At 39.7% G+C, this 12,692-nt stretch overlaps 1 protein-coding gene across 1 annotated transcript; it reads right to left on the bottom strand.

Moving 5' to 3' along the window:
- Window positions 1–705: 705 nt before the first annotated feature.
- Window positions 706–11,198, bottom strand: srpra (SRP receptor subunit alpha). Its single transcript, XM_053321111.1, has 15 exons — window positions 11,130–11,198; window positions 10,870–11,007; window positions 10,452–10,535; window positions 10,167–10,330; window positions 9,706–9,866; window positions 6,963–7,125; window positions 5,388–5,538; window positions 5,141–5,268; window positions 4,892–5,013; window positions 4,716–4,802; window positions 4,035–4,207; window positions 2,967–3,180; window positions 2,605–2,768; window positions 2,204–2,302; window positions 706–2,018 (listed from the first exon to the last, which is right to left on the bottom strand). Exons 2-15 carry the CDS (start codon window positions 10,990–10,992, stop codon window positions 1,890–1,892), a joined length of 1,962 nt encoding a protein of 653 aa, XP_053177086.1. The 5' UTR covers window positions 10,993–11,007; window positions 11,130–11,198; the 3' UTR covers window positions 706–1,889.
- Between the last annotated feature and the right edge of the window lie 1,494 nt (window positions 11,199–12,692).

Raw genomic sequence — 12,692 nt, 5'->3', positions numbered from 1 at the left:
CTAAACCCTGACTTCTGTTAATCTACAGTTAAAGTATGCAGATGGTGGAGGAGTTGATACTATGGTATGTTCTCAACTTGACAAAAATGATAGATCTTAATCGATTGACAGAAGTTGGCTGAGCTGCAGTGAGTCATTGGATTTAGACCTAACAGTAAACAGGCATGCAGCTCAAGTAACTGCATCACCTTGTCCTACCCACCTCTGTAAGATACTCTCTATAGGTGCAAGCTGTAACAAGCATCTTGTGTAGAGTTTGTAAGGTTTGTATCTGTCATGCTTAACCCTGAAACCAGGAAAACTTGATTTGCACACTACTGGGTAGGGGATGGGTGGATATAATTCTGTGTCACAGATGGTTTACTTAGTTTGCAAACACATTAATGTTACAATGTTGTGCTCAAATTAAGTTCAGAAGTGTATGTTTCCATAGCAAAGCGGCTCCCTGCCAGTAGCAATCACTTTGCCACTCCTGTGCTGAAAATTAAATAATGTTCTTTGTAAGCCTTTTTGTATTTTTAATACTTGCATGTGTTTTCTGACATAGTATTTATAAGTACTATTTTAAAAAATAAAGCTTTTGGTATCCCATTTGTCCTATTGTGTTTGTATTCCTTCCAATAAAAGAAAAAAAGACTACCGGACAGGCTGTCATGAGCCACACACCACATGCCTATGAAAAACAACAAAACAAAGATTACAAACTGTTATGGCATACAGCAGATTTATTTAGAAATGTTTACATTCTCATAAATTAGCTCAGATCTTCTGTATAACTCTTGATTCTCTCGTATTGCACTACCACAAATTAAAGGGGGGTAGAGATGTTCATACATTTCCTCTTGTAAATGATGAGTAAATCAGAGGGGAACACAAATTTAAAAAAAGGCCCATTGAACTTCAACAGACCACTCAAAAAGTGTAGTCTGAAACTCTGGACCACCTGTAAGAACCAAAAAAATACATTTACAAAATAGCTTTCCACTTTGAATCAACAATAAACTGAGGGATTAAAGTTTCTCTTTTTGTAATTAAAGTGAGTTATTTGTGTGTTAGGCAGGTGAGGAGCTCTGGGAGATCAATTTTGTAGTATAAATCCAGAACTAATATTCCACAGTTAGTGTCTTCAACCAATGTACTGTTAAATGTTACAGCCTTGATCAAAGTGAGCTTGCAGCATTTTTTACTCTTCCATGACAAATTTTCAAGAAACTGATTTGACAAGTGCTGATACTCTCATCTACCCCGACTGCAGACTGTAAACCGAGTCAGTGGTTTCTGACCTGAACTGTCGTGGTACCGTTGCTGGACAACCACTCGTAGTGAAAGTGTTAACTAAGACGACAGGAGACAGATAGGCACTATGGTCACTAAGCTTTCCTCAGGCACATGCAGCTGCTGAAAAATCACATCCAGCAAGCCTTGACGACCTGACCTCATTTACATGAAGAGGGGAAAACTAACTGACAAAACGCCAGGTAGGGGGAGATTTACTGTGTAACCCACTAACCGAATGACATTAACAGCCTAGGTCCATTTAGTCAGCAGAATGTCTATTGGATGTGACTTTGTTGTTGAAAACTCTGATCTGAGGTACTTTTATTTGGCCCAAAAGTTTAGAAATGATGCAGAAAAGAGGCTTCCTCGAGCATTGTTACAAGATGTTCTTTCTTTCTGAAGTGCACAGCTTGTCCTTTACTCTGGCCTGGAGCTGGGAGAACAAAGTTCAGTTCATGACATGAGTTCTTCATTTGATGCAAAGTAGAGAGGGCAGGGGCATGGAGGATGTAAGACGCAGGCTAGCGGGGCTGGAACATCTCACGGCAGCGTGGCAAAAGGTATTGTTGGCTTCGTTGCGGCGATGAATAAACAGCAGAGCATGCAGCCACTTAAGCTTTCATCAGGGCGCCGACCACAGCGCGGGCGTTCAGGCTGCGCAGATCGTTGTAAGTCTGCCCTGTGCCCACGAACACAATAGGCTGGCCTGTGATGTAGGTCATGGAGATGGCAGCACCAACCTGTGAAGGAGGGAGGGTTATGCATGAGTGCTATCCGCTTTCCAACTGCAAATCATTCATCATCATTCATAATCAGTCACTGAAAAAAAAAACAACTGCCTAAGACAAGTCATTAACTGCATCCTTTTGAGGCCACAATACATGATGTAATCCATAGTGTGTCTGTACAGAAAATGTTATAATACCTTGTCGTCGATGGTGTCAAATTTAGTGAGAACAATTCCATCTATGAGGCGAGGCTTGTCAGACATGGAGTGGTCTGCCAGAGCCTGATTGAACTTTACCTGAGGACAAGAGAGGGGTGAATCATTCAAGAGAAAACGGGGGATGACGACAGAGGTTAAGTATCTTTCCAATCTCGCTGTTCATAAAGAGTAGAGGAGGAGCGCATGAACATCTGTACCGGCATGTTGAGAGTTTTAGAGCCAGCAGATCAATGGAGAAACACTGACATCTGCTGGCGAGTGTAATTATAAGTACATTCAAGTTAACTGACTTTCTTCTCGGCGTCTCTTCATCCAAGACATTTCCTATCAGGGCATGATGTGTATGAACAAAAAGTCTGAGTTTGTCAGAGTGTCCTTACCAGCTGATCAACTGCTTCGTTGCCCACCAGAGCCTCCCCGACAAATAGCACAAGGTCAGGCATGTTGACTGCGATAAGTTTGGCCAGGGCTGTCATTAAGGGGGCGTTGTCCTGCATACGCCCTGCAGTGTCCACCAGCACCACGTCAAAACCCTGGTTGCGGGCTAGAGAGAGGGAAGAAACACAAACAGCGTGCGTGTGACTTTACCATATGGTTGACATTAATCATTAACACCTCATAACTACTGGAGCCCCATAAGTTAAATTTCAACCTTTACATCTCTTTTGGGCAGTAAGTATGCTCATGTTGGCTACAAATCATTTCAGATAATAATTAGTTAACAAGAAAGAAATCATTTTACCATATGCAATGGCCTCCATTGCAATTCCAGCAGCATCCTTCCCGTAGCCCTTCTCATAGAGCTGGACTACCGGCCGTCCTCCGTGCTGCTCTGGAGGATGCAGAGAGTTGAGGCGGCGCTGATGTGTGCGGAGCTGCTCCACCGCCCCGGCACGAAACGTGTCACAGGCTGCGATCAGCACTGTGAAACCATTCTCTATCAGCCAGAAGGAGATCTGCGTTGAGACAAGGGCAAGTTTAGCTCACGTGAACATGTGTGGCACACAATCTGGACATGTATAAAATGAACAGTATTATAAGTGACACTGCAGCAAAATACCTGAAGCTGGGAAAATGATGTTGTTTTTTTTACATATTTAAGACCAGGCCTTTTGTCACAGAAGACATTTTGAGTGAAGGCAGGAAAAGCAAAGGTGTAAACAAATGAGGGCTGAATGCCATTAATCTGCTTCAGTTTCACAGTCTTTGTATTGTGTAGGCTGCCTCCCTATAAATGTTTAGTAGCATGTGTGCTTTTTCTACTTTGACAAGTCGAAATATCTGCTGTGAACAAAGAATATTGTAATTGTTAATTGTATTTGATGTGTGATTTTCAATATTGTAGTAAAATAACAGAAATTCAATATTAGATTTGTCTGTGTGGCCCACCCCTATCATTCCCAACACAAATTCTGTAATTGGAGTTTAATAAATGACTGACTACTACATGGGAATATTTGGGCAGAAACTTCTGTCTTTATCTGTTGTGTTTATACTTGTTGTACTGACTAACACACGCCTAAACCCTTTACAAAGGGACACAGTAGTCAGGGATTAAATATTGCTGCAGGATGTGGATGTGCTGAGTCAACAGAAACCCTTTTCACCAAAATTTAGGTCAAGTGTTGAACTGAGGGTTCCTCAAATTTTGTCCCTTGCTCTACTAACAGACATCAACATGACCAAAACCTTTCACAAAACGGGGCACGATCCCACACAGGAAAACGACCTGGAAATGGCAAATGAACATAGAGGCACTAAGTGGATTTCGGGGTACATGTCATTACCCTTTTTAACAATGACAGCTCACCTTGGCCAGGTTGGTGGATTTTCCAACCCCATTTACACCACAAAATGTAATGACAAAGGGCCTTCGCTGGCATTGTGCCTCCATGACATCTCGCAGAATGTCCACTCTTCGCTTGGGCTGCAGGATCTGCACCAGTGAGTCCTGCAGGGCCTGCTTTACCGTTGAGGCAACAGCTGGAAACACAGACAAAGAATAGGGCTTAGAATTGTGTAATCATTAGGCACTATTCTTCATGCCATACATTGACTGACACACATAATCTGATATCACTTAATGATTATAGTTCTTCTATATAGTATGTTATTGTTATATATAGCAAACTGTACACACACAGGCTGATGACAAGTTACAGTGTCTAATTCAATAAAAAAAACAACATGATCCAACATGCACTATTCCTCCTAAGCTTGAATATCTGTTGAATGTTTCTAATTGTTAAACGTCATTTTAAAATCACAGTCCTGTGTATATAAAATAGTGAGAAAGGAACTATTTGAATCAGTTTATTGTGGTAATTATACCACAAGTGTTTGGGAAAACAAATGACTGTAATCACATTATTTTCCCAGCATGTAGACCAGACCTCATAGGGGACAAATCACTCATGCTCCACTGTTCCCCTCTGGGCTTAATCAAACAAGGATTGTAAGTAAGTTCTATACATGTTAAAAGTTTACCTACTGGTGAATGTGCCCATGACTTTGCCCTCCAGTTTTTTGGCTACAGAGTCACAGAGCTGGGAGGCAATTTCGGCTGCTACATTCTTCGCTACAGGATGAAAAAAAGTTAACAGTGAATAACAGACAAGCCAGTTTCAAATCCTGCAGAATGAGGGTGATGAGTGAGAGATATCATACCAATGAGGTGGTCCCTCATCTTGTCCAGAACTGATTCCATATCGTCACGGGTCAGGCTCTTGGAGCCCACCAGACCCTTCAGCATCCCAAACATGCCCCCAAAACCGCCACCCTTTTTGGAGCTAAAAAGATTTCGAATTATCTCAAACAGACGAAGCTGGTAACATGTTTACATTGAAACTTACATTTGAGACATGAAGCAACACATTTGAAAAACAAAATTAACAAAACTAAGATTCACTTTCTTACCTTGTCTTGCTTGTCTCACTGACAACCACTCTCTCCTCTTCCTCCTCCTCCTCCATCTCTTCATCTTCCTCAGTGGACTCGTAGTCCACAGACAGCAGGTCTCCCTTCATGGAGTTAAGCTGCATCCCCTGAAACACATCCATGACGTCAAGAACTTGGCATCATAACCTTTACTTTACTACAGGATTAATGGGACTCTCCTCAACTACAAAACCTCTTAGTGATAGTGGAGGGGAAGGGTACATACTGGGTCATTTTGTGCTTCCAGGTTCTGGTCACCACCATTGGGGGAACCATCTCCGTTCCTGTCACTGTAGTCCAGGTTCTTGGTGCTGCTACCACCCATGTCCCAAACACGCATTTGTTTCTCCCGAGGCTTCTGAGGCTTTGGAGACTTACTATGAGTAAGATGACATCAAATCTGAATTAAGCAATGCAAAACTGACTGTTAAATATGCTTTACACTAGCAGACAGAACTAAACCTGATTAGTACTGAAAAACACTTGGCTGCCCACTTGTGTAGCCGGACATGGGGGTCTGTTTTTCAGAGTCCCCTATCTGTTGGTTCACAGCAGAACAAAGGACTTTCTGACCACAGGACTGAGTCAACATCTGGTAAGCCGTCTGCAGACCCAACTCAGAGGATTAAAACTTCACACCCCCATAAAAGACTAATACTGAGGTTGTGCTCCGACTTTTGAAGCTTTATTGAGCAACAAATTAAGTCCAATCAGTTGCACTCTGCACCACCAAAAGCACCGAACCATCTCAGGTGCTCATCACCTGGACCCCAGAGAGACAGAGACAGAGCCTCCGGACACCATCCGGAAAGAGCAGTCGCTTAGGCCAGCTGACCGCAGCCCGGACCACAGAACCACAGAAAAGCTGACAGTTCATCTTCTGAAAAGTAGGCTGACTAAACCATCTCTCATTTTAATCGGGCAGGTGTTAGGTTAAGAGCTTAACTGAATTAAACAAAGTATTCTTTACCTTTAATCCCCTTTTAATATCATTACCATAGGACCTAAAACCTCTGTTTGATTCCACAATTCATCATCATCTTTCATTCTTTAGAACATATACCATATATTCATTTGTTTATTCCTTTTGTTTTGTCCATCATCCACAATGTGCTTTTATTGAATGTTTATCACTGTCAGTTAATAGAACCCATATAATCATAGTCCATCGTGTGTGTGTATTGATTTGGAGTGAATATCAAGACTGTCCCTGATGTCGGAGAATTCATAACTTTAGATATTTGACTGATTCATTAATTAATTGATTTTAGCCAAGTCTATTAATTTGAATTACGGTATTTGATTGTAGCCAATTAATGACCGTAATTTCCAGAAACTTTCCGGTGGTGCCCCTGATTACGAGAGCTTTTCTTGATACCTTATAATATCCATAATTGCTACACTTGGTTAATATGGTTCTACGGGACTCACACTGATATTGTATTCAACAGTTTTATTAAAAGTAAAACACATCAAATATTGATGCGCTTTAATTTTAGGCAAAACCTGTTAAGGATCCACTGCGGATTACTGTTATGCACATCACTGAAGTGTATTAAATGTCAAAGATTTAAAACACTGCACATTATTTGTCTATGAAGCACACATAAATCCACTACTTGCAACATCATAACCTTTTAAAACTCAACTTAGACTGTTTAAATCAAAGGATTTAACAAAATAAATACAAATTAAATGGATTCAGGATCCTGTGAGCTAATAGTTTTCACAGATAGTCACTATAGTGAAAAAAGTTAATCTAATATAAAGTTTGATTTTTCATAAAAATGTTTTCCCCTACCTGGATTTTTCAACAGGTCCTGCTGTGCGCTTGCGAAAGAATTCCTCTCTCTTCTTCTGCATGATCTCATCATGAGTCAAGCCCTGGTTACCATTCTCAACCGTCTTCTGGCCAGCAGATGAGGCCTTACCTTGATCCACTTTGACAGGCTCAGCTGCAGGAGCTGGAAAAGATTGAAATATCTGCTGAAAAAAAAATGCTAAAATGCCGAAACATGTACAAAACCAGCTAAATTCTGGATGGCAGTAAATTCTTTTCCCCATCATTTCCTAATCTTATCACTGCTGATGGGTGTTCTACTTCAGATCATTAAAAGACTTGTGTAGCATTTAATAAACATTTTGCATCTGCTGGTAATCTATTTGATGAAAAATATATAGGACCCCCTCTGTCTGCTATTGATCCTGACACCCAGGACCACCAAGCTGAAGCTGGTCTAGCTTACCAGCTGCAATTGGTTGGAGAAGTTGCCACTTGTAGTTGGCTATATAAACATACTTTTAACCTTTCAGTTTTAACTAGAACAGTTTCGGGGATCTGGAAGTAACTCCTTTGCATAAAAACAGTGAAACTGCTGACATTAACAATCCTTAAACCATTTCTCTAAACACTTTCTATTTTAAGTATACAGTTGACCATGCATTTCTTTTAAAGCTTCATAGTAGTGCTGCATGATTATACTGCAAAAGAAACTGCCATTTACTTAAATGTTTCAAATGTGTGCATGAGAATGTGAAGGCCAGCCTGTAAACAAAACAAAGCATATTACAAATGTGTGACCTGTGTGAGGAGCGTAAGGTCATTATCACAACAGATAATGGCACTAACATTGTAAAAGCTGTGGAGCTTAATCAATGGACTCGGTTGCAGTGTTTTGGACTCCACCTTGCTAGTGGTAAGTTAGATTCTCAAAATCATCAGTAATGATAAACTTACCATACCATTTTGCTTATTATATCGCATATATTTCCCACAATAAAAAAATACTATTTTATACTGTAACGCTGATACAGCACATTCTACTGTTGAATCCCTTGCTACAAGTGGCACTCAATAATAACTAGTTGTTAATGCAGACAGAAGTAAATTCATGCTTTTCACTATTTTATACATGCATGCTTCAGCTTCGGCCCTTGGACACAGTTTATCACTCTGTATAAACATTTATTACTGGTGATAATACATTACAGTATTAATTACAGTACACATCATTATGAGTATGATAAGGTTGGGTGGCCCTCTCTCTCTCTGTAAGGTATAATAAACATTGGGTTTTATAAAGCATCGCTACCTCCTATATCACTTTGTTGTCTTTTAAAGTGGGCTCTTAACATATATATGTTTAACTTGGAAAATCTAAGTTCTCATACTGTGCACCAGCAACCTGGAATAACTTGCAGAACCTTCAATTGTTACCTCACTTTTATTCTTAGGGCAATTAAAATGTTTAATTTCATTCTATTTTATTCTCAACTGCTCTTGTTTTTACCACTCATTTGCTCCGAGTTTAATTGATTAAAACCGTAAGCAATTAAACTTGTTCTAAAGAGCTAGTGTTGCATCATCTCAGACTCAGATATGTAATGAAATACAGACCTCATTTCCAATATTGCCAAGCAAAAAGCACAAACATGTCCCAGGCACAAGAAACACAGATATCATACTTTCATAAAGATGATGACAGAGCCTGAAATTAATTTTTCCGCCTCATTTCAATTTGACTGATTTCCCAATATTTTGTCCACTCCATTAAAAACACATGCGCGGCACAAAATATGAAGAACACCATTCAATATAATGCACCTCAGTACACCACCACTGTACTGTTCTCCCTGCACGTTATGTACTTTGTGTACGTTATCACAGTTAAACGGTCAGCCAAACTCAGGTACAACACAACACTTGAGCCAGGATCAGAGCGTCTTGCTCCCTTTATTTCCTTCTTTTATGGTGAATACCACGAGTGAAAAGCCATTGCTTTCGTGAGTGACCGGCGTCTTTCTTACTGCTGGTTGCTACGTTACCGCAAGTATAAAGAGTTATGTAGCCTTCAAAATAAAATTCCAGATCACTGTACAACTATAACCGAGTGTGTGTGTGTGTGTGTGTTTTTCTTATACAGAATTTCTTACCATAAGTTTAGTCTAATACATTCATTGAATCATTTCAAGTACCTTAAATCATGAAAATTATTCTGAGAGCAGAATAACCATCCACTATGACCTCAGTAATAAACATAAAGCAGTATTATGAAATTTTTCACATTGTCAATAAAAACTGAAAATGTATAAACTTAAAAAAAGTAGAATTCATAGCAGAGCTGTTGTATTGGATTGAATGAAATTGCACACGTGTACCTAATGAAGTGGTGGGTGACTGTAGTTCAGAGACTATAACTTGAAGGAGAGTGACAAAATGCAATCTGCGGTAAGAATAGGACACAAAGTAAAATCCCCTTCATGTGAATAATTTAACTGGGAAATTCCCCCAAATTTTGAAAAATTAATTTCAGGCTCTGTCATCATCCTTATTTAAGTATGTTATCTGTGTTTCTTGTGCCTGGGATATGTTGTTTGTGTTTTTGCTTGGCAATATTGGAAATGACGTCTCTATTTCATTATATATCCCAGTCTAAATAAAGGTTGAAATGAAATGGAAAAAAATTCAAATCAAGTAAGGACTGAGATTGATGATGATGATGCAACATTAACACTTTAGAACAACCACCTCCAGCAGCACTTACCCTCCTTTTTGGTGTTTTTATTCTTCTTGCCACCCTGTTCCTTGCCTTTGTCCCCACCTTTTGTCTCAATCATCGACTTCACAGTTTTTTGTGATTTCTCGGACTCCTTGAAGGTCCGCATGGTGGCAGGGCTTCGAATTTTGCAGCTCTCCTCTGCCTCTCTTGTGGTTTAACATGTGTCATGTATCAGCATGAGCAGAAACAAAAAAGGTTTTGGTTAGTGTTTGATTCTCGCAGCTTCATTGGACACATTCTTTTGATATGGTTTGTAAATTATGATACCACTTGCACTTGGAAAACTCACAAGAATTTCCTGTCAATAATCCTAATACACTTATCTTAATACTTTTAAAAGGTTGATATGTACAGAAGTAATAAATCAAGGATGCATTTATATCACTCATTTCAGACACAAAACATGACAAGAAGTCCTTTCCATGAGTGAAACTGTCTGTCTTTACCTCAGAAGTATCTTAAAGTCTTCCTCGAATTCAAAATTGTTGCAGAGAAGCTTCAATGCTCCCTTCTGCTCCAGCTCATTCTTATAACGATCCCTAAAATGAAGCTGAACATCGTCTATGAATTTGTCCACATAGGTCAGCGTTAGGATCTTTTGAAAACCCACCTGGATTACAAAGAAAATGGAAGAGTGTGGATCATTAACATGTAAAGACAAAGACAACATGCAGCCCACAACTTGGTAGTGTTTGATTTTAATGTATTCAGTGTGCAATTGAGAAACTTACCACAAAAATCAACTCAAACTCATTATCCAGCTTGTATTTAAGACTCAGGGCCTCATGAGTGTATGAATTGTTCCCACTTCGCTCCTGAAACACCACAATCATCGTTGACATGTCAACGGGAGATAAACACACACTGCTACTGTTCCTACAGCTTTAGTCTTCTGTGGCTTCTAAACAATGTGTGAGAAGTGATTGGAGAGCAAACTATAAAGAAAAAGTAGCTCACAGTTTGTAATAAGGAGTATTCAGGGTAAACGCATCTCAAAAGCGCCCTTGTTTATCACACTAACGTTACGCAATAAGCTAGCGTTTGCTGTCCCCTACTAGCGTTAGCATTAGCTGTCAAAGCCATGCCGAGAATGAGAAAAACGCAGATAGGTTTACTGTCACAGGTTTTACACTTGTCACTGAGACTTACCTGAAGGATCACGGAGCGGATCAAGGCGTTGACAGGCCCGGTGAAGGATTCAGTGACCCCAGCTCCCTGAAAACACCACAACACTATCCCCCCTTTGCTGAAGATGGTGAAGAAATCGAGCATCTTGCCACCACGTATCTAGATTTAAAAAGCAAACACGGAAGGGGGAAAAAAGGTGAAACTGAAGCCCTGCCTACAAACGAATGCTTCTTGACACATTTAAAAGGCCTGTACCTACTCATAAAATGATGAAATCTTACCAGATAATACTTGAATAGATGGTAAATCCCCCACCAGTGCGAAACAGCTTTAGACACGTCAGATACAGAACCAGGAAGTTACGTTGTCTTCCGGCGGGGTTTTCCGCGCATGCGTTGTCTGGTGGCTACTGCCAACTTGACGTCATTACAACTCAAGCACATGTGGGTCTATGCATGTGGGCATGGGATTTCCACCGGCAGCGGTTACGCCGCATGAGGCTGCTGCGCAACGATGTTGCTCTGTCCTCTGCCCGGCGTCCAACTCCAGCGGGAGTGTTACACTAGCGGAGAGAAATCTGCCTTTTAAACTAAGTTGCACTGTTAATACAGTACCACTAGTGAGACTAATAGTAGTGGTAGTAGTAGTAGTAGTAGTAGCCTAGCATTAGCTATTATTATGGTTTTACACGCAAAACTATGACATTTTTATAAAATGTGGTGCATGGTTTTGGATGGAGCTATCCATGACCTGTTTAACCTGTTGTGGGGCCCAGGTCAGAAATGAGTTGTGGGTCCTTATCGGAAATTTACATTCAATTTTAAAATGGAAAATGCAAACTGTTATTATAACACGAGGGCCTTGGTAATAAAGCATGTGTTTGCTTAAGGCCTTTATCATTTCAGTTTATAGTTTGCTGCAGATGTGCATACAATATTATGAAACTAATGTGGCCAGGGAGCTTGGGGCCTCTGCTCCTTTTTGGCAATTGCCCTGTTGGTAATTATGCCTTAAAGTGCAACATTACCTTTTATTACAAATACAGTTTGCCATTGTTACTTTTTTTTTAATTGAATAACATTTGCTGTTTTACTTGGATGAAGTATTTGTTATAATGTGTATTACTTCTACTGTTAACTTAAGTAAAGGAAGTGAGTAACTTATGTTGACATGACTATATTGTTGTTTAAGCATGTGCTTCACCAATTTTTCAACGGTCCAACAAGAAAGCCACATGAAATCCCACAGATACTATATAACTTTTCTTCCCTTCCCTAATGTAAAAATGCTTAAGTTACAGTGGTTGTATCATTTATCATTGGTAATTCAACCCCCAACATTAGCCTGTATTACATATACAGTGTTACTTATTTACTTAACTAACATTTTCAATTTTACCTGTATGAAGTATTATTTTTTTATAAAGTGGTATTACTTTTATTTCTACTTGACCTAAGAAAAGGAAGTCAGTTACTTCTTCTTGTGTAGACAGGACTACTGTTTTGTGCTTCTCCATGTTGTTTATAGCCCGACAAGAAAACCACTCCATTACATCCCATAAACACATTGACTTCCCCTAATGTGAAAATGCTCTCATTACAGTAGTTTTATCATTTATCATTAGCTCGTCATTCTGTTATTCTATTCTATTCTTCTTTCAAATGGGTGATCAGAAAGTAGTATAATTGTCCCTTATGAATTGCTGTTTTCGTTGACAATAATCATATTGAACTTGTCCATATACCAACAAAGGGTTAACTGCCTGCTCAGTGAAGTGTCACATTTCAGTCTTTGCATGACACATTTGGCTTTGCATGCCTCACATCAAATTTCAGCAGCCAGAC

Source organism: Scomber japonicus, chromosome 6 (genome assembly GCF_027409825.1).
Source record: "Scomber japonicus isolate fScoJap1 chromosome 6, fScoJap1.pri, whole genome shotgun sequence".
NCBI classification, from domain to species: domain Eukaryota; kingdom Metazoa; phylum Chordata; class Actinopteri; order Scombriformes; family Scombridae; genus Scomber; species Scomber japonicus.
The sequence above is the reverse complement of the archived record's forward strand: the minus strand, read 5'-3'. Positions and strand labels throughout refer to the sequence as shown.